The sequence below is a fragment of the Lutra lutra genome, chromosome 17, assembly GCF_902655055.1.
Source record: "Lutra lutra chromosome 17, mLutLut1.2, whole genome shotgun sequence".
Taxonomy (NCBI): Eukaryota; Metazoa; Chordata; class Mammalia; order Carnivora; family Mustelidae; genus Lutra; species Lutra lutra.
This window is the reverse complement of record NC_062294.1, coordinates 41,622,573-41,648,227: the sequence shown is the minus strand read 5'-3', so window position 1 is coordinate 41,648,227 and position 25,655 is coordinate 41,622,573. Positions and strand designations below refer to the sequence as shown.

Here is a 25,655-nt window from a genome sequence, read left to right as displayed (position 1 = left end):
GTGTTCCCACAGTGTCCTCACAGGACAGAAGAGGCGGGCGCTCTCTGGGGTCTCTTTTGTAAGTCTTGCCAGTCCCATTCACGAGAGCTCTGCCCGCATGACCTGTTTGCCTCCCAAGGCTCTGAGTACCAGCACATCGGAGGCTCAGCTTCAGCGTTTCCGTTTTGGAAGGAGACCCATTTCAGCCTATAGCGCTGAGCCTTGGTTTTCTCACGGGTGAAGCAGAAGTGCTGTCCCTTGATAGGTGATGGCTCAAGGCTTGAATGAAAGCAGAAGTCAAGTGCTGACTCAGCTTAACACAATGTCTGTTGCTTGTTTTAAAAAAAAGATTTATTGATTTGAGGGAGAGAGAGAGACAGAGTGTGTGATTGTGAGTGTGAGGATGGGGAGAGGGAGAGAGAATCCCCTCAGACTCCCACTGAGTGCAGAGCCGATGTGGGGCTCAGTCTCAGGACCCAGAGATCATGACCTGAGGTCAAGGCCTGAGCCACCCAGGCGCCCCTGTCTGTCGCTATTTGAGACTGCTTGTGTGTAAGGCACTGTGCTAAGCACTTGAAGCTTGTCCCCTTCCTCAAAGAGGCATTTTGTTTATGCTCTAAGCTAGGTGCTCTGATTATCCCCATTCTACAGATGAGGAAGCTTGAGACACAGGAGGGGATTTGCCTGAGAAAAAGCCATGAGCTGAGCTGAGCTGAGCCTAGGCGGGTGATCCCAGGGTCTTGAGCTGCCTCTTGTGTGTCTGAAGGGTGCCCTGGAGGGGTGGGAGTGGGGGGGGGGGGTTGCCTGACCTTCAGCCGTGTTCTCAGTCCTCTATTAACCACGGGACATGCAGGGGTGTTGGAGAGGGCCTGGCTTGGCTCTGTGCGGAGCCAGGGTGTAGTGAGGGTAGGGGCCTGAGGCTGTGCAACTGAGCTTCGTCCCCCTCGATGTTCCCCCCACTCATGTACCCCACCTCCCCTTAGCCACTGGGCTGGGGGTGTGCGATTCCTCCAGGGGCCTGTCTGATAGAAGCAAGGAGCAGCCTCTCCCAGCACAGAGGATGCTTCCTGCCTTGTTGTTTCTTGGATGTCATTCATTTCCTCTCTATGACTGCTTTATTGTTTCCCATTCGCTCGAGCAGTGCCTTTTTGATTTCCTGTAAATTCCTCTATAATCGTACAGCTCCCCAGAAACACGAGATCATAACTGATCATTTCTCTCCTCGTGCCGGGTATCGCAGTTCGAATGTGGAGGTCAAAAGTTGAGGCTGGAGAGCGGGCGTCTCACTTCCATAATTTAGGCTGTGGTTCCTCTCTCCCATTCCGCAGGTGATTAAATCGATCTGGAGTTAGGTTAGGAAATAAAGGGAGATACTTCTGTGCTGTCTTCATAGCTCCATGCCTCGGATCCCGGGGAAGTACGCCGGGAAGTGCCCCAGAAGCACGTCCCCAGTCGCTGCGCGCCTTCTGGGGTTTTAAGTGAGAAGGTGTTAAATTGAGTCACAGGCCGATTTTAGAGCTGTTAATTACAGAGTGAAGGTGTCGTGCGTGTATTAATCAGGCAGCACGGTAGCATATCTGTTTCTACTTCCCTGCCTTTTCTGTGCCTGGGAGATGGCGAGGTGCGGCTGGTTCCGGGGCAGAAACACGGCAGCATCCTGCGTCCCGGGTAACACGTCCCAAATTAGAAAAGATACGTAGATGATGACCTAGATTCTTGGGGGGGTGTGTGAAAAGTATTCCAGTCAGGTTGCTTTTTGTCTCCTCAGGAACAGGCATTTAATTCTACGTTAACAAGAAAGCCGAGAGGACAGTGGGGGTCCTAGGGTGGAGCGAGGCCTTGAAGGACCACACGCTGGAAGGTGGGAGATGGGCTGTGGGGCATCAGGCAGAGAGGAAGGCACGCTGGGCCCCGGGCCGGCACACTGAGGTGCCCCCCCACCCCCGCCGTGGCAGCCCGTGTCCATCTGGCCCACGTCAAATCTCAAGCACACTTAGCTCACTGCTGAGCGAAGCCGCCATTGTCTTCATGGCTCCGATTTCTTTGAGAGGACTTAGTGATTGAGCCTCCCGAGGATACGTAATTCCAAGTAGCTCTTTCCTTCCTCTCTCTCCTGTTGTGCCGGGATTTTATCCTTTGTGGCACCAGGTCATGGGGTGTGGAAGGAATGGACGTGGGGTCCTATGGCCTTGACTTCCTGCCTGCCAGCTCCCGCACAACCAGCCCCTCTGTACATTCATCTTCGGGAGAGATGGAATTCCTCTCCCTTCAAATGGATGTTGGTCACCACGGTGGCACTTGGATGCTTAGAGACTGATATTGGATATACTTCATCCTGTCTTGCTACTATTTTAATCAGTGGAGCATTCAAACCTCAGCTAATTAATGTCTTAATCCTGGGTTTAAGGTCCAGAGGCAGCTTCGTGACCTATGCATATCGAAGGGGAAAAAAACAGATTGCATAAATAAATCTCAGCCAAGTCCAGTTTTTGTCATTTCTGGCCTATTGCAGGGGACTCTGGGCCCGGCGTGGTGGAGGAGCCTTCTCCCCCATCCTGCTCACGGGCAGGGCCACCGGCCTGGGGACTCCGCACGACAGCCTGCATTGCCTGTACATGTCAGCCACCTCCTCTTGCTCGTCAAAGAGCCTGAGCTGTTCTCAGCCCAACCTGTTAACTTCACCTGTGTTGTCCTGTCCCGAGCCTGGGTCCTCTGGTGCCTCTTGGAGGAGGCGGCCTTGGTCTGGTCCTGGCGACAGAAGACTTGCAGATAGTATTTCTTACCCCAACCCCACACATTCTGGGGCCAAACAAGGCTGTGGCTGAGTGGGATACTAGGTGGCCCTCACTCTGGAGGGCCCGGGACAGCACAGGCTAGACCGTGGTGGAATCCTCTTTTTCTTTATCTTTTCATGTCTGGGAGTCATAGAAATAGCCGCATCAGAGTCGGGGCAGTCAATCCTTCCTGAAGATAGGGAGAAACAGCAGAATGCTAGGAAGTCTTGTTATTTTTTACAGTCATCGTAAAAACCGTTTCTGGTGTTTGTGTCCTGGAGAGAACTGGGCCAAGCTGGACGCCTGGGAACTGGGCAAGGCTTAGACCCCAAGGGCCCTGTGGATAATCAGGTGAGCCTGTTCTCAGGGCCTTTAAAGCTTGGATTCATTTGGGCCAGGCCGGTTTTGTTGGAGAACTGCCTTTGTGGCATAATTTGTCCTGGTTTGGGTTGATTTTTTTTTTTTTTTAACATGACTTAAAAATAAGTCCTGAGTAAACCAGGTAAAGGCCTGGTTTGTCATCTCCCACAAATTCAAATTGGGAAGGAAAGCAGGCCTCAGCATCATTGGTTGGAAGTGCTGGTGTCTCTGATGGGAAGAGAGTGTGGTTTGGGCACCAAGTCTCCTTGGAGGAGAAGCCAATGGCCTGATTTACTGGGCCCCTCTGCAGACCTGGGTGCTCCCGCTGTGGGGAGGGGCCATGGGGAAAGCCTGTGCCGTGGGCTCCTGTGGTTCAGGTCCTGGCTGCCTCTTCCTAGCCCTGTGGCTCAGGGCGAGGCAGTGGCTGTGGCAGTCTGTGCTGCTGGAGCCTGTGCAGGCTGTGCCCCTGTCCCGTGCAGGGCAGGCCTGGCTGAGTGACAACCCACGCTGTCTGCCAAACTCCCCTGGGGTGGGGTGGGGGAAGCCTCTTTTTCTTCTTTGAAAAGAGCCACGAGCTCTCATTTCTGGAAGTAACCAGGTACTATTTCCAACCCTGGTTCCTGCGTGTCTGTTTTGGGCCAAGCCTTTGGGGTGAAGCAACACTGCCCCCCAGGACCACAGCCTTTTTAGGAAGAGACTTAAATGTAAGAGTCCCGCATATGGTAGCTCTCCAAGGATTCCTATAGATTGCCCTGGAAACCTAGGGAAGGGGTTTTGGGGAGCTCCTCCCCCACCTTGAGAAAGGTGTGGTCCAGGTGGGAGCTGGTGGTGAAAGGGGGTGAGCAGAAGAGGTAGGTGGTGGAGACAGGAATGGAAAAGCTCGCGAGTAGTTTTAACTCCATCTGGAGGACATTTAGAGGCCCCCGAAGCTTTTAAGCAAGGAAAAGCCTGGTCGCGTTTGCGTTTCCTAAAGATCCCCGGCCACTGCCAGTGAGCACAGAGGCCTGCAGGCAAGAAGAGGCCGGAGAGCTGTCCAGGCTGGAGGCAGTGGGGGCTGGATGGAGAGAAACCGAGGGTCTGAGAGAGGTTGTGGAGGTAGAATTGGAGCCCTTGGTCCTCGCTTGGATGTGGGAGCAACGGATGGATGACAGGGAGGTGTCTGGGAGGGTGCGCAGGTGTCTGTCTGAAGCAGCACGGGTGCGGCAGAGCTGTGGGGTGAGATGGGGGAGTTGGGGTCACGCTGAGCTGGAGAGCCTGGGGGGCATGCAGGTGCGGGTACAGCGGAGCGGCTTGTGCCAGTGACTGGGGTTCGGGAGCAGGAAACAGGAGCAGGAAAGGGAGATGGGGCCAGATGAGGCAGGGCTCCCCGTGCTGCTTCTTGGCAGTCCCAGAATGCCTCTGGACTTGGCAGCCGGGGGTCCTGCTCCCACATGTTGGTGAGAGGGGGGCTGGCAGGCTGGGGGGCCGTGGTAGGCTGAGGGAGAAGTGGTGGGGGAGGAGATGGACGAGAGGTTTGAGATAAAACACAAAAGCAGCTCTTGTTCTCCTCGCAAAGCAGAGATGGTAATGGTTTGCCTTCCAGAAATGTGGCAGAGCAGTGGGAGGTAGAGCTTGCCTGGTGGAGGAGGAAGAGGTAAGTGGGTGGTCACGGAGCTCCCAGTAATAGGGGCCACATGGGGTCCAAGCCCAGGTGTGTATGCTGGGGTGCTGAGCCTGGTCTGCCCCTCCCTTGTAACACGAATGTGGAGGGGAAGGCTTGGGAGTTCAGAGAGGAGGGGATAGAGATGAGCTCATTCGTCTGCTGAGAAGGGGAGGAGGCCCAGGAAGGGGAGAGATCTTAGGGAGATAAAGCTGAGAGGAGCCCTCCGGCCCTGCATGTCCCCTTGAAGCTCATGGCAGAGCTGGGATGGTGCCAAGGCCGGTGGGGCTGGGGACTGGGAACTTGCTGTACCATCCGCCCAGTCAAAGATTTGCCTGTGACCCTTGTGGCCCTGGATCATGCTTGCAGCGGGCACACGTTCTGGCTCATCCCTCGTGGGGGTTTGGCCCAGCCCGTGTAGCTGTGTGGCATAGGGCCTAGGGGTCTGAAATGTTGGCAGGACAAATCAGGGATCTGAGTGGAATAGGGGGGCAGAGGGCTGGGGGTGGGCACAGCCTGGGCCTGGCTCCCCTGTGTTGTTACTCTGGTCATCACTGCACTTGAGAACAGTGACCCACTCTCTGCTTACCAGGGGCTCGGGCCGGGCGGAGCAGGTGGCAGTGGGGAGCGAAGCCCCGGGGGCTGCTTGGTTATCCTGTGAGTGGATTTGGACCTCAGGAGCTGAGCTGCTCATCCCAGTCCTGCCCAGGCTTTGCACCCTCCCCTCCAGGACCCTGGAAGCAGCTTCCTGTTCTGCTGGTGGGATTGCTCCCAGCCCCCTGGTGGGGAATCAGAGACACCTTCTGATGACAGAGAGCCCAGTGTCAGGCTTCAGGGTCTGCTTCCTCCCGAAAGAAAGGCTGTTCATGTGGAAAAAGTCTCCCTAGGCTGACGGGTTTATCTTTTCCACATTCCCCAGAAGGTTTTACGGTCTTAGAAGGGCGTCACGGTACTGTAAGATGCCTCCGTCACTTCCCTGTGACAGATGGCTGGCTGTCCCAGCTGGATGGTACCATGGAGACGGCGTGAGTCAGTGGCTGGCTCAGGCTGCTTCTGCGAAGTCCCCAGAGGTTCGCTGCCATCCTTGGCCTTGGTCAGGCTTCAGGATGCAGACGGCGGCTGGAGGAGACAGTGAACGGGGGTGGGGGGCGTGCTGGTCTGCCATCGTCAGACACTGGCTTTGCGGATCTGCAGGGTGCGCGAGTGTGTTCCCTTTGCGAGAGGGAGAGGCTGTGTGGGAGCGTTGGCGAAGGCATGCCATCTTGTGTAAGGGAAGCAGAGCTGGCCACAGGGCATGTGCCAAGGACACTGGACCCTTAATGACCGGTCACGGCTGCCCCTGAAATGCCCATGCCCTGAGTTGCTTATCTGAAGTGGAGGTTGAAAATGAATATTTACGTAGCTTCTCTAGCTGAGTCGTACTTGGCAATGAGGTTGATTGCCAAGACCAGAGACCTAACCACATTTGGGCAAATTAACATGAATTCATTATGGGGGCCCCCAGGACCCATCACAATCCAGCTACAGGAGGCACAGCGGAGTCTCGAAGGAGAGCAGGGCGTCTGGGTTGCGCCTGCTTCCCCCACACAGCCCCCCTCTCCTCTTGCCTGTTCCTAGTCTCCTCCTCTCTGCAGACTGGCTGTTTTCCACATTCTTTCCTGCACTCACGGCTGGAAGTGGCTGTACCACCCACTGTTGCCACCTCCATCCCTGGATCCTGCAGGGGGCCTGACTGGGGTGGGGGAGGATTCCTGGGTTGCCCCAAGAGCAGGTGGGTGGGGTGGGGAGGAGTAGACCTTTTCAGCCTACCAGGCAGAGCCCTGAGAATCGGCACACTAGATTCGGGTCCAACAGCCTCGCCAGGTAGATTTTATCCCCATTTTATGGATGGGGAAACTGAGTCTTGGTGAGGTGAGACATATCTGGCTGCAGAATCTCTGGGTGTCTTCCAGCACCCCACTGCACACCCCCATGCCTCAGTGGCCTGTCTGGGCCCAACCTGGCCCCGTGCTGCTTCCCAGCCCACACTGAGTGTGGTGGACCCGGAGGTCTCCGTGGGTGGGAGGGGTCCGGCCAGCCCCCATCACTGACTTACCACTTTGTTCTTCTCTCTAAAGCCGGGTCTTTAAGACGGACATGGAGCTGGAGGTTTTGCGTTATACCAATAGAATCTCCAGCGAGGCCCACCGGGAGGTAAGCTGGGCTCTGTCGTAGCTGGGCTGGGCAGGCAGCAGGGCTCTGAGTGGGGCGTGAAGGCCTCGTTGAGATGGACGGTCCCGCGGCGGCTCCAGTCCCGAGTGCCATGTGAACAGGCAGCAGGTGGTGGCTCTTTCCTCTTCCCCAGTGAGGGCAGGACAGGGACAGCAGAGGCTCTGCCCTAGCCCCTCCCCTGAAGGCACCCACCCTCAGGACATTCCCCAGCAAGAAGTCCCTGCTTCCCAGAGTGTGGGGTTCTCCTTCCTGGCACTCAGGTGGTTCCAGCTCCTTTTAAAGGATCTCCCGTCCTTACCCGTGATTCAAACACAGTGATCACTGCCCTCCGTTTTCCAAAAACAGCCTCTCTCAGGCAGCTCTTCCCCAAACCACCCCACTTCACCTGAGGGGAAGAGCAGACAAGGAAGTGTATTCCTGCAGGACGTCTAGGGTGACTGGGACAGCCAGGTGCCGGCATAAGTGACAGTCGCAGGGAGACAGACAAGGGTCATGGGTGGGCCACGGTCTCTTGCATGAATTCATCTTCTGCGTGTTCTGTGACAGCCAAACAAAGGAAACATTTTAGGCATCGCTTCCCGAGCATTAAGGATTCACCAGATATCTTGGTGAAATCTTGGCCACCACCTGAGCTCACCCTGTGGTGCTCACGAGCCCCCAAGTGGAAGCACTCCAGCATGGTTTAAATGAACCGTGTGGCTCCTGGAGCTTTAAAACAGTTCGAATTTGTCCCGTGTCTGCACCTCCACACACCCAGACCATTTTTTTTTTTTAAAAGAAGAGTTTCTTTTGAAAACCTGCTATATACATTATTTATAAGGCAGTGTTACTTATCTCCTTAATACAAATGTCTTTGCTTAATATCCATCCTCCAGGTAATGAAGGCCGTAAAAGTGGGAATGAAGGAATATGAGATGGAGAGGTAAGATGCTGTGTTTCTCTGGGTAATGATTAAAATGTGAAAAATAGTCATTGACGTCCCCAGAGCGGGGACTAGGTGGGCGCCATGGGGCAGAGCGGGGACCGTGAGCAGGGCTCGGTGGCGGGAGCGGGACGTCTGTCTCCGGACTGTGGCCACCTCCCTGGCTCTAGGCAGAGTGTTTGACGGTAATGGCCTCTGATGACTTGTCGGGATGGTTTAGTGCCCCATCATTCCACGCTTGGACTTTGTTTCTGCAATTTGCGGGAAATGTTACTAAATAGCTCCTGTCGGGACTCCGAAGGCCGCTGGTGACACAGCATGCCATTTTTATGTGTGGACATCGCTGTTAGGTCAGCTGTGCTTGGACGGCCAGGTCGAGGAATGGTTAAGTGGCTTGTAAAGCTTTCTGGAGAACTCCATTGGCCTCCGGCTCTAATCAGGCTCGCAGCGAGCCACTGCCCGCCTACCACCTCCAGCACTTCGAGGGGCGGCCCAGCCACAACGGGTGGGGCCCGGTCAGCTCCTCAGCCCCACTCGACTCCGGGGCCCAGGGCTCAGCACGTGCTGCCCGTGGCCTGAGGAAGCCCTGGGGTCACACCCAAACTGCCCCAGTGGCTCGCCTCCCACCCAGGTCCTGGGGCAGGAGACCCCCAGTCCAGTATCTCCCCGCAGTGACCACACCATCTGGAAGCTCTGCGGAGGAGACCACGCAGAAGAGGTTGCCAGTACTAAGAAATGCACATTTTGGTCTCTGCCCCCAGTTCCTGGCACAGAGCTTCTAGAACCCTTCAGTGAAAGTGTCTTTATTCACAATAAGCCCCTTTCACTCGCACCTGAGTGACTCAGAAGGTGGGGGCTGGTTGCTAGAGGAACCAACCCCGAGACTGGGGGTTGGGACTCTCAGCCCTGCCCTCGGAACTCCAGGGGGAGGGGAGAGCGGACAGAGGGGGAGTTCTGAGCAGTGACTTGCTCAGCTGTGCCTGCAGAAGGGAACCTCTATAGAAACCGTAGCAGTGGGAGTGCTGGGAAGGTGGCTGGCCTGGGGGCAGGGCCTAGAGGCTCTCCGTCCCTTCCCCTGTACCTTGCCCTGCGCATCTCATCTCTCTTCCGTTTGGCTTTACTTGAGTTGTGTCCTTTCTGATAAAGTGGTAATAGTAAGTAAAGCACTTTCCCGAGTTGTGTGAGCCACTCATGCAGATTATAAACCCAAGGAAGGGGTCATGGAAACCCCCAATTTATAATGAGTCAGTCGTAAGTACGGAGCCCTTAACCTTGAGGTCTGTGCTAACTCGGGCAGTTAGCATCAGAATTAAATTGTAGGATGTCTGGTTGGTGACCACAGAGGATTGGAACATTGCTTGGTTTGGAAACCCACACGCTTGGTGTCAGAGTGTCGTGTGGACAGAAAAAAAAACTTTTCCCTTCACCACCACCCCCGTTCTGGGCTGCCCCTTCCTACCTGGCCTTGCAGGAGCTTGGTGCTGCCCCCCTCCCCCACTTTGCAGAGCCCACCTGGGTGCCCTGAGGGACCGCTCTGCCCCACGTGCCCCTCCCAGCCTTTCTGGCCTGCCCACGGTGTCAGTGTGGGGTGAGGGCAAGGTGCAGGGTCAGAGTTGGTCATGGGCACAGTGGGCGTAATGTTCACCATCATGTGGCTTGGGGAGAGCATCTCTTTCAAAGTCTAACCCTGAAAGGAGTCCGGAACAGAGGGCCTCTGTCTTTCTGTCCTCTTACCCTGTGTAGAAAGAGGTTAACATGGCCTCGAGGGCCCTCGTTGCTGTGGTGTCCCGAGAGGGGGCATGGAACAAGAGCTTTGTCAGGGACCCAGCTCTGTCACTCTGGAGGAGGATGGGGACGGGCACACACAGCTGTCCCCGCCTCTGCCTTCACATGGTCTGCTGCTCTGCTAGTCCCGGGGTCCTTGTCCCCCACCAGGATCTGGGACAGAGGGAATTATGCGGGGGCTACCTGAGAGGTGGGCCAGGCAGCAGACCCCCAGATAGGCACTGCCCCACACATCTCTTCCCAGCTGAACTGGCCCATAGCAAGTGCCTCAAACAAAAATAACCCAGAAATTAGAGCAGGGCTGGCTTGCCCCAGAGTGGAGCCCTGCCGTCCCCTGCGCGCCGGTGGCCTTGTGTCCTCAGCTGCCAGCAGCCTAGCTCTAAAGCCGGCTCCTGGGAGGGGCAGGAGCTCCCCTCCCATCCCAGGGTCCAGAGCCTGAGCCCGCCACCGCTGTCGCCCAGCCGGGGCTGAGTGTGAGCTCTGAGCAGGGGCTCTCGGAGCCCCACCGCCAGCTCCCTACTCCCCCATCCAGGGCATGGAGGTCTTTTTTCTCTTTTAATGAGAAATTTCAAATATCCACCACCCCCCACAAAAAGAAAAAAGGACAGGATAATGAACCTCGAAGTCCCCACCGGGGTTTTCACTTCGTCTTGTTTTGTCATCGTATTTAAAACCAAGCCCCGGATGTCGTGTTGGTTCAGCTGTCAGTCGAGGAGGCTCGCCCTTTACAAACCCACCACGTCATCCTCACTTCTAACCAAATTAACAGTAATTCCTTAACCTTGTCGATGCCCAGTCCACGCCGGTCTGTCTGTGTGGGATCCCGAGCCTACACATTGAGCTGTGCTGTCGCAAGAAGGGGCCTTTGTTTAGCTGAGCTGTGGGGACATAATCCCTTAGTCTTCAAACCGCTCAGCGCCCCCTGCCCTCCATCCCCTGGTCCCACGGCTGCCTCCTCTGTGGATCAGGAGAATCGAGACTGAATCTCACGCCAGGGCTGCCCTGAGGGTGCCGAGGGGTGTTACTTTGGCTCGACGGGTGTGTGCACTGTTGTGCACCTATTGTATGCCCTGCCTCCCATGGCTGGCTGTAGGAGGTACGCAAGGAAAGCAAGAACCTTCCTGGGGTGCATGCTTGGAGGTTGTGGACGGTGCTGAGGAAAAGCTGAGGCAGAGAAGATGAGAACAAAAACGGAGTCTGTTCCTGAAGGACCGGTGGGCAGGGTGACCTGGGGAGCAGACAGTGTCACCTCCAAGGGCAGTGGAAAGATGGTTGTTCTGGGACATCTTGGGGTGTACCTGGCCAGATTTGACAAGGGCGCTCCCTATGGCCAGGGCCAGCTGAAGCCCACAGGGAAACTGCAGTGGTGAGCAGGGGTGACTTCTCTGTCCTGAGCTTTCTCCCCCACGGGCGAGTTTCTCTGTCACTGCCCGGGTGGCTCTGTGACACAGTTCTGTGGTCTGTGTCCTTGGGAGGCTGGAGGCTTCTTGAAGTCCCATCTCCTTTATGTACAGTGTCTGCCCCACGGTTGGAGTCAAGAAGTACATGTCTGGGGGCGCCTGGGTGGCTCAGTGGGTTAAGCCGCTGCCTTCGGCTCAGGTCATGATCCCAGGTCCTGGGTTCGAGCCCCGCATCGGGCTTTCTGCTCAGCAGGGAGCCTGCTTCCTCCTCTCTCTCTGCCTGCCTCTCTGCCTACTTGTGATTTCTCTCTGTCAAATAAATAAAATCTTTAAAAAAAAAAAAAAAGAAGAAGTACATGTCTGTGGGTTGGCTGGATGGATGGGAGACAGAGGGAAGTGTCCTGAGCTATTTTTTGCTGTCCTCTATGCTGCCATGAGCTTTTAGAATTCTTTTCTTAACTAGGTGGGGAGTATAAAGTCTCCTCTAGAGCTGGTGTTGTTTCCCGTGGGCTGTGGCCCTTGTCACGCAGGCTGGACCAATGCCCGGGAAGGCCCAGGGCGGCCAGACTCCTCTGCAGGCTGCTGACCCAGGGGGGTCAAAAGACCATCTCTACAACCTGCTGGGCATTCTGCCAGGAGCACAGCTGGCACCAGCCCCCCAGGGGGACACAGGGCAAGGAGAGCAGGGACTCCTGTGTGTCCGGATGAGGCAGGATGGGAGCAGAGGACAAGAGGCCGAGATGGGGCTGATTTTTCTCAAAAAAAGGGCACAACATCAAGGCAGCAGTGCTCAGACTCTAGTCCTAAGCCTTGGGGTTTTTTGTTGTTTTATTATCAAAGGCTTGTTGTACACTCTTGAGGGCATGTTAAAAGAAAAAAGAGGCCGCCTGGGGGCTCAGTGGGTTGAGCCTCTGCCTTCGGCTCAGGTCATGATCTCAGGGTCCTGGGATCGAGCCCCTCATCGGGCTCTCTGCTCAGCGGGGAGCCTGCTTCCTCCTCTCTCTCTGCTGTGCTGCTCTGTCCCAGGCAGCGGCCCACACTGGCCCACACTGGTGGCCTCCCGTTCTCTTCCAGTCCTGCGTGAGCAAAGCGCTCGCCCAGCTGTGCTGCGTGCAGGGCCTGTTGCCTTTCCTGCCCTCTGGCCGGACGGAGCGATGCACCTCCTGGGTGTGTGGTGTGCCCACTGAGTCAGGGCTGGGGGCGGGCAGCTCAGGGGCCCAGGGGGTGGGTCTTCTCCCCTGACCCTGAGTGCCCACACATGCGTGTGCACACACACTGTCCACTGACACCACGCAGGTACATACACACAGAGACACTGCACACTCACACACACCACAGACACACACAGATACCACTGATGCTGTGCGTGCGTGCGCACACACACACACACACACACACACTGTCCACTGACACCACACACATACACACACGGAGAGACACCACACACCCACACATACCACAGACACACACAGATACCACAGACACTGCACGCATACACACAACCCCACAGACATAACACATACAGACCCCCCCACCCCCACAGACATATGCTCCCATAGACACACCATAGACATATGCACACAGATACCCTGAAGACTTACCACACACACACACACACACACACACACACACCCTATAGACATACCACATACTACACACCAATACCCACACACACCACAGAGACACCTTCCACTGATGCTACACACACACACACACATCACAGACACTGCCCACTGACATAACACACATACCACGCATACACATCTACCATTTAAATACACACCCCATGACACTCATACACCACATGGACACACAATACCATGCACACACCACACACATCATACACTGCCCATATGCACCACCATATGCCCCATATGTACTGTACACACACAACACACACTCGGAGACACACCTACCACGTACCACACTCACATACCATAGAGCTATATTCCACACACGCACACACACCTACACACACAGCACTCACATACCAAATACACACACACGCGCGCGCGCGCACGTGCACACCATGTAAGCTGTGGGCTGCGGGGTCAGGTAGGTGATCTTTCCACCCCAGGGAGCAAGTTGCAAAACCCTTGCTATGTTGTTAAAGCCATTTTTAAAAATCTTTTCAGTCCAGTGAGGATAACTGGAAGATGGGAGAATTTATAGGAAACCCCACAACACAAGCCTACTGCCTTGTGGAGATTATGGCTATAGAAAGCACAGCCCGCTGACACAGACGAGCTGCTTTTTCCTGTCCCGTCCCCCAACCCAAGCTCTCGGCCTCACCCGACACAGTTGACCCCTGAGCTCATCCCTTGCTCCCAGCTCCCCCACAGTTCCCCTAGGTCCCCCGGCCCCCAGATGATGGGACTGGCTTCCCCATACATCTATGGGGGCTGCATTTCCAGGTCTTGGGAGACCACCGACCCTTCCCAGATTCGCTTCCTTTGTCCATCCCTCCCTGGTGCGCTGTAATCACCAATGGCCCATCCCTCAGGAGCCTAGGCTGGCGTGCCCTCCTCTGGCTCTGGGTCTTGCCCAGGGCTCTCCCTGCCTGGCACGCTGGGCGTGGTGGTGAGATATGACCCTGTATGGCTCTGGCCGTGCCTCTCATGGGGCATGCAGAGGATGGTGATGGATGTCACCAAAAGGCCCATATTTTCGTCCTTCCAGGAGGTTCTGAAGATGTGTGGCTTTCAGTCACCTGGGAGTGGTCTGACCTAGTGTGCCCTCAGCCTAGGCGAGCCTGGGCATCAGTGAGGCCACCCTCAGTTTACCTTACCCGATGAAGGCGCTGGAGTTTTGCTTGGGGCCTTTGGGGCAGGTGTGGGTCCAGACAGCCTCTGACCCTGAGCTCCACGGGTGAGAATGGACGCAATGGGCCTTCTCCTTGGGCCTGGTCATGGGCAGTGTCCTTTCCCCTCTGCAGACATCCTCTGTCTGTTGGCCACCTTGAGAGATGAAGCCACAGCGTGGCTTGATCAAAAAGGGCCCGCTGAGACCCCAGGTCCGGGTGTGGCAGAACCTGCTCTTTGCCTTGTGTTGTGAGGCTGATGCGGGTTTCCTGCCAGCGCTTCCTCGGCTGTCGGAGGCCGGCCACACACGGCCTACCACGAGAGGGGTCAGGAAACCCTCTTCTTTTGGCTCCCCCTCAGGAAGGCAGCCCACGAACACCACATCCAGCCGGCCGCACCTCAGTGAGCTGAGCCCTTTCCGAGAGCCAGGGCCACCTGGGAAAGATGATTCCTTGGTGTTCAGAGCCGGCCGTACCTCCTCCTGGACCACCCCTTACTGGACAGGGCACATCCCGTGCGCCACCCGAGCCTGCTCTGTGCACATGACCTGATGTGACAGAGGGGAGTAGCTCTCTCTGTGTGGTTCAGCAGAGCCTGTGTCTGAAAGGAGTGTAGGGTTCTGAGGCTTAAAGCCAGGGTGGCTCATTTTGCCTGTAAGAATAACTAGAGGGGCACCTGGGTGGCTCAGTGGGTTAAAGCCTCTGCCTTCAGCTCGGGTCATGATCCCAGGGTTCTGGGATCGAGCCCCACATCAGGATCTCTGCTCAGCAGGGAGCCTGCTTCCTCCTCTCTCTCTGCCTGCCTCTCTGCCTACTTGCGATCTCTGTCAAATAAATAAATAAAATCTTAAAAAAAAAAAAAAAGAATAACTGGAAGATGGGTACATTTAGGGCACAGAGCAGCCTGGTATCCAGCCCGAAGGGTGGACAAAGAACCAGAGGCGAAGGCTTCCTGGAAATATGCAGTCTGGTCGATGCAGTCCTAATAAGGGCATTTGGGGACAAAGCCAAGGGACATAGGCAGTTCCTTTTCAAATGCTGGGGAATTGCCCCCTGAGAATCCCAGTAAGAACCAGGGCTGACAGCATCTTTATGGATTTTCCTGCAGTATTTGACCATTGAACCCGATTCTGACTGTTGACTTCTGATAAATATGTATCATCAATTTCAGGAAGTAGTATTTTCTCCTTGGCTTACCGGGAGATTTTATCAGGAAAGGATGTTGAATACTGTCAGGTACTTTTTTGGCATCTCCCTTGGCCTTTTGTGCAGATATATTTCAGGCAATTGATCAACTTCTAATTTTGTAACCATTCTGGACCACAGAAAAGTTCCAGGAATCTGAGCTAGCTGACACCTACCCCAGCCCCAACTCCCATTGTTAACATGACTGTGGCACGTTTGTCACAGCTCACGAGCAATATTGACACATTATTATTGTTATTATCCGAAGTCCACGCTTTATTCCAGTTTCCTTCCCTTTCACCTGATAATCTCCTTCTGTTCCAGGATCCCACCCAGGAACCCCACTGTGTTTAGCTGTCCTGTGTCCTTAGGCTGCTCTGGGTTGTGACAGTTTCTCAGACTTCCTTACTTTTGATGACCTTAACAGTTTGGAGGCGGACTGGTCAGATATTTTGTACAAGGTTCTTCTGTTTTAGTTTTTCCAATCTTTTTCTCAGAGTTTAGATGGGGGTCACGGTTCAGTGGGAGGAAGACCACAGAGGTAGCACGTCGCTCGCACCCCATCATATCAGGGCTACGTGCTGTGAATCTCACCATTGGTGTTGACTTTGATCCACCTCCCTGAGGCAGTTTGTCAAGTTTCTCCACTGGAAAGTTGCTCTTTCCCAACTTCCCGAGCTGTACTCGCTGAAGGAAGTCACGGGCCAGCCCACGCCTAAGGAGCTGGGAGTTATGTTCTGTCCCCTTGGTGGCGGGGTATTTTATACACTATGATTCTGCTGTTTTGGGGATTTCTCTCTTCTTCCCCATTCACGTATTTCTTCAATCACTTATTTACTTACACTTGCACGGACCCACAGGTGCTTACTTTATACTTTGAGTTATAGTCCAGTATAATTGATTTTCTTGCTCATGTCATTCTCTCTTTGGGCATCGGAGGCTCCGTCATTTGGCTCCTGTGTCCCTTGGTCACACACACACACACACACACACACTGATCATTTTGCTTCTTGAGCGCAGTCCTGCTTTATGGCACAGCAAGCCGCTCCCGGCTCAGTTTGTATGTTCCCCACTGCAGCCCCCGAGTGAGCCGTTCCTGCAGGGAACCCTGGTTCTTTTTACCAGAGCGTGACGTCAGATACCAAGATCGGGCCCTAGGAGCATCTTAGGTGAATTTGACGCAGAGACTTCCTGTTGTGGAGCTGGTGTGGCATCCCTGGCACATATGGTACTCCATCTTGACGGATCCCTGCCACGATGCACCGCAGGTCTGGAATGGGGAGGCAGTGTACAGTGGTGGTTAGAGCACGGGCTCTAGAGACTGGCATGTCCTGCGTCTGAGTTCCAGTCCTGCCACTTCCTGTGCCTCCGTTTCCCCATCTGGGGGGAGGATGATAAGAGCCCTTCATAGGGTGGTTAGGAGGACAGTGTCTGGACCAGGCAGCAGCATCATGATGGTTTTGTGGTTACTCTTTTACTAGCATTTTATAAAGATTCAAAACAGGGGCTTGAGCTATGCATTTTTTTTAACCCTCTGCCATATTTTGAGATCAGCGTTTTTGAGATTGCAATTTGAGAAGTTCTCCACATTTCTCTGTTTTCTAGAACAGTTTAGAAAGCAGAGGGACTTTGCAACAACATGGTGGGTCTAGAGACTATAATGCTAAGCAAAATAAGTCAGCCAGAGAAAGATAAACACCATATGATCTCACTCCCAAGTGGAATTTAAGACACAAAACAAATAAGCAAAGGGAAAAAAGAGAGAGAGACACAGACTCTTAACTACAGAGAACAAGTGGATGGTTACCAGAGGGGACGGGGTGAGGGGGGACAGGAGAGCTAGGGGATGAGGATTAAGGAGGGCGCTCGTGATGAGCATTGTCATCATAGGATTGCTGAATGAAAACTGAAACTAATAGAACATCAGATGTTAGCTATGCTAGAACTAAAACAAAAAACTCAATTAAAAAAAGGGAATGCAGAGGCCCTTGTCTGTTCCATGAATGTTGAAAGAAGTCCCATGATACTGTCAGAACTCACTGTTTCTTGGCGGGGAGAATTTCTCAGATAACTTTTCAGGTTTTCCTAAGGGATTGTTTCAGCCTAACTTGATCCTTTATCCCTCTTAGAGTATAGTATGTTTTCCTGAAGGTTTTTTTCTTTTTTTCCTCTTTAATCATTTTCTTTTCTTTATTTTTTAAAATTGAAGCGTAGTTGACATAGAATATAAATTTGGTTCTCGGAAGGCTTTTCTTTTCATCAAGAATTTTGAACTTATTAGAACTGTGTCGTTTTCTTTTAAATTTGAAAACCATCTCCTCTGTGTCTGTAGTTGTGCTTCTCTTCTCATTCCTGCTCTTTCTATATGGAGGAGCCTTGCCAGAATCTAGCCACTTTGTTGGTCTTTTCATACGGTCAGCTTCCAAATGTAATCACCTGCTTCACTGCTGATCTAACTCCCAGACCCCCAGTTTCATTTATTCCTTTCTCCTTCCTTCCTGACCTTGTTTTGAACAGCCATCTTTTAACTTGTTCTGTTGAAACTTAGCTTTTTTTTCATCCTTCCTTGTGGCATCATAAATGAATTTTGGCTCATATATTTTTTATTTTTTTAATTTTTATTTTTTATTAATTATTTTTATAAACATATAATGTATTGTTTGCCCCAGGGGTATAGGTCTGTGAATCGTCAAGCGGCTCATATATTCTTGAATGCTGCCTTTACCATGTCCTAAGAAGTTTTGGTTGATTTGATGTTTGACCTAAGAAATGAACTAATTTCTGGAAATTCTTCTAATTTCCAGACAGATGTGGTTGGTTAATTGCCTTGGTTAACTTTTGGTTATTAGTTTTCACTATAGTTAAAGAATGTGTGAATTTTATTTTTCTTAGTTTTGAGATTTTTGTTTGTGGCCTCTTTAGAAATATTTTTGTCAGTATTTTACTGAATAATATGAAACATTAAACTTTTATTAGAAAATTTTAATTTTTTTATTTTTGGAATACATACTTGGACATACCTTAAATCAGGTTTCTCTTCTTATTCCAGTCTTCTGCCTTGTCCCTCATTTTTGGACATTTTCTCTAGGATGAAGAGAGGTCGTTTTATGAATTCCTCCTTGTGGTTCTTTTTTTTAAAAAAAGATTTTATTTATTTATTTGACAGAGATCACAAGTAGGCAGAGAGGCAGGCAGAGAGAGAGAGGAAGCAGGCTCCCCGCGGAGCAGAGAGCCCGATGTGGGGCTTGATCCCAGGACCCTGGGATCATGAATGAGCCGAAGGCAGAGGTTTTAACCCACTGAGCCACCCAGGCGTCCCATCCTCCTTGTGGTTCTTAGTGGACTTTTGTTTTACTCATTTCCGTAAGCCTCTGTTGTTTGAGGCTTACAGGTTGAGGATTGTTACATTTTTTAATTGTAATTAAATTACCTGTTCACAGCTTGCAGGAACCCCTTTTGACCTAAATAATCCTTTTTGTCTTGAATTTGACTTCATCTGCTCCTGGTTTTGCTGTTAAATGTTTTCTTACTTTGCATTTTCCTGGCGTATCTCTGCTTACTCCTTGCTTTTAACTGTTCATTGGCTGCAGTTTACGTGTTCCGAACACATGGCCCCTGCATGTTAGGAAAGCCATTTGCATCTGTTGCGATGACCAGAATGTTTGCTCTCTGGTGTGCTGCCTCATTTGGTGCTTCCTGGTTTCTGTACCATCTTGTTGGCTTTTAAATGGTTTTCTGTCATTCTGGAAAGTTGGTGAAGTTTCCTTTGTTCTATGCATCCCACTTCTGGTGTAGAATTACTTTTAAGAAGGAAGGGACCTGCATTTCTCTATGGTCTCTACCTCTGTGAACAAGTCAAATAATATCGATTCCTCACTTGGAAAAATGAGAAGTTCAGCATGGTGTGACTCTTTATCTTCCCCCTGCCCCCATCCTTCCAGTTTCTTATTGTCTCACTTCTCCTTCCATCCGTTATTTTCAATATTTGTGTTATTTAGTAGTTGTTTTCGTCACAGTTTTTCCAAACGAGCACTGTCATACTGAATCCAGTGTGGACCCCTGTGTTGTGGCCTGTGTCCCCTTTCCTCGAATCCTTGCACACTGGAGCGTGTTTCTCTCGCCTCTTCTGCGAGGAATGGTGACTAGTGTTAGATCTTGGTTCCACGAAACTGTTCCCTCCATGGCTGCCAGAGATCTTAGGCAAATCATCATCTTTCTCCTTCCTAAGGAACTTTTGAACTATCTTGCTTTGATGCATATAAGGTTCTGTCTTTATTCTCGAGAGTGACAATATTTCCCGAGGATTGGTGGCATTCCTTGGTGCTGACCCGAGCTTTAGCCATACCGAGGGAGTCCAAATCGCACCAGCCTTGGCAGCTGGATTGGGGGCCCGGGTGAAGGGGTCCCCTTGAGAAGAGGTGTGAGCTCTCTGTGGCCATGTATAGTTCTTCAGTCGGTAGTCAGTGCAGGGGTTGGGGGTACAGAGGATCGCACAGTTCAAGTGGCGAGACTTTGATCAGGAGTCTTCTGACTTAGGCCAATGAAGGATAGAGCAAAGAAGCTGTCATACTTCCCACACAGACCACAGGAGGTGGAGGAGGACATAGCCTGTCGACTTAGATCCGGGGGACAGGTCTAGTGATGTCAGCAACAGTCTGTGGGGTCAGGAGTGGCTTGGCCCCCAGTGGAGCTTGTCTGTGTGTGGAGGACAGGCCGGCAGCAGTGGCTTGCACACCCAACTGGGAGTGCCACACCCCTGTGTCTGCTGTTACCTCACTGGTCGCTCCCCAGAAGCAAGCATGTATCTTCCTGGGTCATGTTATCCAAGACCTGGGATATTATTATTTATCATGTCACTCCCCAGCCTTCTGTGGCTTCCTTCTCAGTTACAGAAGCTAATGGGGTGACCCACAGGGGGCCAGAAGCTGTGCAGACAGGCCTGGAGGCGTCCCTGTGAGCTCCCATGATGGACTAGGATCCGGTCCTTTAATCTGAACAATGAAACCTTTAGGATCTTGCTTTTAAATTCCTGTTCTGTATGTATCAAGTCCCCTGGATGCCTCCTCTGGCCTTTCTCTTTTCTGTCATAATTCCCACTTCTGCACCAGTGGAAAGTTCTCGGGTCTCTCTTCCCACTCACGGTAACTCCTGCACACTGGCTGTGCGGCACACTCATTACACTTTTATGACCTGGCTGCCATGGTTTCGTCTGGAGAGCCCTTTCCCGTTCTGACCCGTTCTCCATCCGTGACTGTCTGCTTTGGCTCATCAGATGTGCTATCTTGTGGATCCCGTAAAAACACGGGCTGCAAACTCCATCCTCCCATTTCCCACAGGGAGGCTTGTTCTGGCTCCTTCCACATGACTGACGGAGAGCTGTCTGGCCCCGGACGTGGGGTGCTGTTGAAATCACTCAGGCCCAGACGAAAGGAGCTGGAAAGCTTGGGTTGCAGGGTGAACCACCAGAGTTGCAAGGGTATGAGCCAAATTGGGGGGTGTGGCAGTGCCGCACCTTCTCCTGGTGGCAGTAAGAGACATCTTCCTTGTGGTGGGTCATGGCCTGCGTTGGCTTTTCCCACACCCTGTTAGCTGGCCTGCCTTCCTGCTGGGGCCCCTGTGAGACTTGCCTGACTCTCCTGTGGGCTTCCAGAAGCTTCTGTCAGGTTAGGGTCTTGGTGAGTGGACCTCCAAGTGTCCCCACTTCTCACTCCCCAGGAGGAATTTTCTAGCAAGACAAAGGCCAGAGTTTGTAGACTGGTAACCTCTGGACTGGATCCCTAGCACACAGGCAGCTTTCCTTTGGCTCACACAATCAGGTATTTTGGTTTGTTTTGGCTGTTTTGAGTCAATAATGCAAAATCAGGAGACCTCTCTGGCTTTTCCTAGAAATTAAAATCGTTGGTTAGCTTGGGCTGGAATTCCCAGGGAGCAACAACCCAGGGGGGCTTAGCGGCTACGGACCCACACCACAGGCCTCCCACCACTCCCTGTCGCCGCCCCCCAGCACCAGGCAGCCCCTTTCCTCCATCACCCTGTGCAGTCATTGTTTGTTCTCAGGCCGCAGCTGCTTTCTGAGTCGAGAAGGATTTCTCATACCAACGTCTCTATCAAATGAAAGAAAAATAATATAGTCAAAGGGTCGTGTATTGTAAGAAAAATGGGAGGGCGATAGGGAAGGAGAAAGGCTGCCAGGTTTTGTGTGTAGATGTCTGGTCGGCCTTGCTGGTTTGCAATTTACCTTCCAGGGGCCCCCAGGCCGCACCCCCACTGTGGAAGAGCCTTTGCCTTTTGCCTGCACCCTGTGAAGGAGCTGCGGGGCCAACGGAAGGGGTGGGGGTGCGGCCTGGGGGCCAGTGTCCATCTGGGAGGGCAGGCAGTCCGGCTGGGTTCCGACCAAAAGCACCGCTCCAAGTCCCAGGAGCACCCAGCGCACAGCTGTCCCGTTGGAGCCGTGGTCCAGGTTTGGCGCCCAGAGCAGGCAGACAGTTGTGATTTTATGGCGAGGTTTGGTACCGGTCTTTAGAAAATTCTCATCCAGACCTATTACTTGCTGGTGCAGAAAGATGCTCCCTGTGGGAGCAATTATTTTGGGCTGGGAGTTTTCCCTCCTAACTCAGAATTCTGTAGATGTCATCAAGGGTTTAATCTAGGAATTCAGAAAGCCCGTTTCCAGATCTGCCAGCAGGCATATCTGCTCTTGAAACCTGGGGGTAGTTTGTGATGAAACCACAGAAAGGGGTTTTCCGCTTAGAGGGCGCAGCCACAGGCTCTGGGTGCTGGGGCCTCTGTGGAGCCAGGCCTGTGTCCCGCACAAGTCCCCCCGGGCCCCTCAGCCCTGCGCCTGGCCGCCCTTGCTGCTTTGCGTGCAGCCTGGGTGGTGTGGGCGGTCAGTGTGAGCATTTGAGCTTCCTGCAGCAGCTGTCAGAGGGCAGGCCACCTGCTCCCACGGCTGCCCCAGCACAGAGTGAGGACGAGCTCGGGGTCAGGGTGGCTGGGCAGATGGGCTGGAGCAGCTCTGCCCTGCTTCGCTGCTGTTCACCTGCAGCTCTCACCGATGCGGGACTCTCCGCACCTGGCGCTGGCGGTGCAGGAGCGGGGAGGCTGTCTGCGAGCCAGGCTGCCCAGGGCCGGGGGTGGTGACAGTCCTCAGGCCAGGCTTCTGGGCTAGCATGGCATCCCTGTGGAGCATCCCCGGTACCTCCCGGGCCTCTGGCGGCGCCGTGCTCCAAGGTTTCCTCCTGTGCCCTGCTTCTCTGAGTGGAATGAGATGCCCGCCACAGCCCTGGAGTAAGACCCTGGCCATGCAGGCTGGCTTCTCCCAGCTCCGGCGCCACTGCTCGCCTACCTGGCCAGCTGCGTTCGGTTTATTCTGCTGTGCTGTTAGAAAAGCCAGCGCTTGGGTGGAGGGGCCCCTCCCCGCCCCTTCTTCTCCTGTGTGCTGCTGCCTTCCCCGGGGCTGCCCTCCGTGAGGGAGCCACATGCACCGCCAGCTGCACAGGTACACTTGTGACAGCACTTTGGATGCCCTTGTTTGCGAGTGGCAGTTGCTGACCTTCTGTGTCTGGGCCTGGGCTGAGGCTGTTCCCACTTTGTGACCTACAGGAACAGTGCCGTGGGCCGCCCAGCCGGGTCTTCCAGGGGTCCTGGCAAGGGCAGGGGCCAGGTGCATGGTACCCAGCCCTCCAGCCAGGGGTGACCGGGGCTCCTTGGTGGAGGGTCCTGCCCATCCCACCCCCTGCGCCACCCCCAGCAGATAGTTGGTGGTTAGGGTCAGGGCCTGGCTGGACTTCGTTTTTGCTGTTTTACTTTATCTTGCTGTTCACCCCAGCAGGAGAAGTGGGGTTTCACTGCTCTTTCTGGAGCCAGGCTGGTGTCGATAGAGATGGGCACCCTGGGTGGGGGAAGCAGATGTCAGCCAGACCCTGCTGCCTTGGGGGGTAAAGGAGCCCTTTTGGGGACAGGGGTTCCTTAGGCAAGTGGTGCTAGCAGTGGGACTGGGAAAGAGGTTCCTCCTGGATGTCCAATTTGCAAATGGGGCACCTTCTTGCTTCTACTAGCCACAGCCAGCTGGCAAAGCCCTGGGGTGCTTGGCGACATTCTCTCAGGTGGGAGGGGCTTACCTGAGGAATGGGCAGCTGGTGCTGGCTGAAGCTGGACAAGTGTCACTATCCCAGGGGTGAAAAGACACAGGAGAGCGTCCTGGTGTCCTGGTGCGTCTGGGGCTTGGCTGCCAGCGTGGCCCCTCCAGCGCGGGGTTATTCAGAACCAGCTGTACACAGTCCATATATTTTCAGCGTGAGCTGGAGTCTTTGAATCATTTATCTTGGCAGGTCTTCTTGAAACTAGAGAAAGGTGGAAATTCATCTAGGAGCTGAGAAAGGAGCCTGGAAGAAAAAAGTGTCTGGTGGCTGCCGTGATGGGTGGCATGCCTAGAGATAGTGCTGGTGGCTCAGAGATCAAACAGCTGAGAAATGGTTTCCCAGGAAGAACTCAGGGAATTCTAAGTAGGTAATGAGTAGTGACTTTCTTTTGATTTATGGCGAGACTTGGCAATCAATCCATAATGCTTTGAAGAGGCAAGAAATGAATCTCCAAGAGGCTGCCGTCTGTTATGGTTCAGACTGGCGGCCCTTCCTTGTGGGGGTGGGGAGCCAGAACCCCAGCCGGGGGTGCGCTGCTTGGGGGTCTCCTTCACTTCTCTGCCGCAGAGATCCTGGCCCCTCCTGGCCGGCTGTGACGCTGCGGCTGGAGCAGGCTCGAGGGAGGGGCTCCTGACATCCGTCCTCTGCCGGGCTCCTCTTCTGAGGTCTTGGCTTTGACCCTGGTGGCACTGTTAGTTCAGCTTTCAGGTCGTAGGTGATTCAAACCCTGGTGGTTTGTGGCCACCGCCTCCCTCCCTCTAGGGACCTCTCTCATCCCTCCGGCCCAGAGGTGTCTAGTTTGCTGGGACTGCCCTAACCAAGTCCCATAGACGGAAGGGCTCAAACAACACAGATTTATTTTCTTGTAGTCCCGGAGGCTGCAAGTCCAAGATTAAGGTGTCAGCAGGTTTGATTTCTTCGGAGGCCTCTCTCCTTGGCTGCCTTCTTGTGTCTTCACATGGCCTTCCCCCGTACCGGCATCCATCCTCGTGCCTCTGTGTGTCTTAATTCACTCTTCCTGTAGGGACACCAGTCAGATGGGATGAGGTCCCCAAGAAAGACCTCGGTTTAACTTAATCACCTCTTAATCACCTCTTCAAAGACCCCATCCCCCAATACAGTCACATTCCGCCATACCAGGGTGAGGACTTGAACGTATGAATTCGGGGGCAGGGACACAACTCAGCTGGTAACTGCCTTTGCTCCTGGGAGAGATCAGGCCTGGTTTCCATTCTGCTGGCTCCCTAGGTGACTCTGCAGTGCCCACGTTCTGAAGGGCTTGGGCCTGAGGGAGCTGGCCAGAGTCACAGATGATACTTCAGAGGGGAAGCCAGACAAGCAGGAGAATGACACATGGTGATACACTGGAGTCCAGAAAAGAACGGGCCCTGTTGTGGCCCTTGAGCTGAGGCTCAGGGCAGCGAGGAGCCAACTGACACTTGCCATGTGGTGAGAGGGCACAGTCAGTGGGGCCCGGCAGGTAAGAGACGAGTTTGTGGCAGGGCTGGGTCTCAGTGAGAAGCCCCTCGAGGTTTCTGTGGCTGGGGAGGGAGCTGGGAGATGAGGCCATGGCTTTGGGTGGTGAGCAGACCGAGGTGGCAGCAGGAGGGCAGTGGGGAGGCCGCTGTGGGCCAGGCTGGATGGCAGGAGTGGGGCGGGGGATGAGTTTGGAGCTGGAGCTGACATTAATTGTGTCATTGACATTGACACTGATCCAGTGGTGGATCAGACATTGCGGTGAGGGGAAGGGAAGGTTGGCAATGAGTCCCCCACATCTCACTTGGACGCCTTGGTACTGGCAGGCCGTGCTGCACCGACCCAGCTTTGTTCCCGCCTCCCAGTCAGTGTATTTCCTGCTGAAAATGGTAGAGGCTGTGCCCTCGGACTGTGCTTTTATGAGGCCTGTGGATTTAAATGGGAGAAAGATCCCCAGGACCCTGGTGCTGCTCTTGGAGCCAGAGCCTGGCTGTATTTCCTGCCCTAACCTCCAGTGCATGTTAAACGGCAGGGCATTCCTGACATTGTGCATGTCAGAGCATGTGTGCCTGGGTGTGTGTGTGTGTGTGTGTGTGTGTGTGTGTGTGCGCGTGCCTGGGTGTGCGTGTGCATGTACACGCAGGCCCGGCCCTCGTAGGTCCCCTTATGCCCTGGGCAGGAGGTGGGTGGGTCTTATGACAACACTGGGACAGGTCTCCCAGGGACAGGGTACAAACCTGGGGTCACCATGCAGGTGGAGGAGTGGGGAAGACCCAGAGGCAGTAGTTCTGGGGTCTTAGAAATGACACATTAGTGACATGTGGGGACAGGAAGGTGGTGGTTTCCAGGAGGGTCAAGTAGGGGGTGAGAAGTGCTTGGACCAGGATGTAAGACATGAAGCCCATGAGGCCAGGGCAAGCTCCCTGAGTCAGACCACTCCTCTCGCAGCAAGCACTTTTTTTTTTTTTTTTGAAGATTTTATT

General features: G+C 53.7%; 1 protein-coding gene across 2 annotated transcripts in view; it reads left to right on the top strand.

Moving 5' to 3' along the window:
- The window catches only part of PEPD (peptidase D), a 109,162-nt gene that overhangs the window by 37,145 nt on the left and 46,362 nt on the right, over positions 1-25,655 (top strand). For both annotated transcript variants that reach the window (XM_047710952.1, XM_047710951.1), the window contains exons 8-9: positions 6,870-6,945; positions 7,839-7,885. In XM_047710952.1, coding sequence (XP_047566908.1) covers positions 6,870-6,945; positions 7,839-7,885 — 123 coding nt within the window. The remainder of the gene's footprint in view (positions 1-6,869; positions 6,946-7,838; positions 7,886-25,655) is intronic.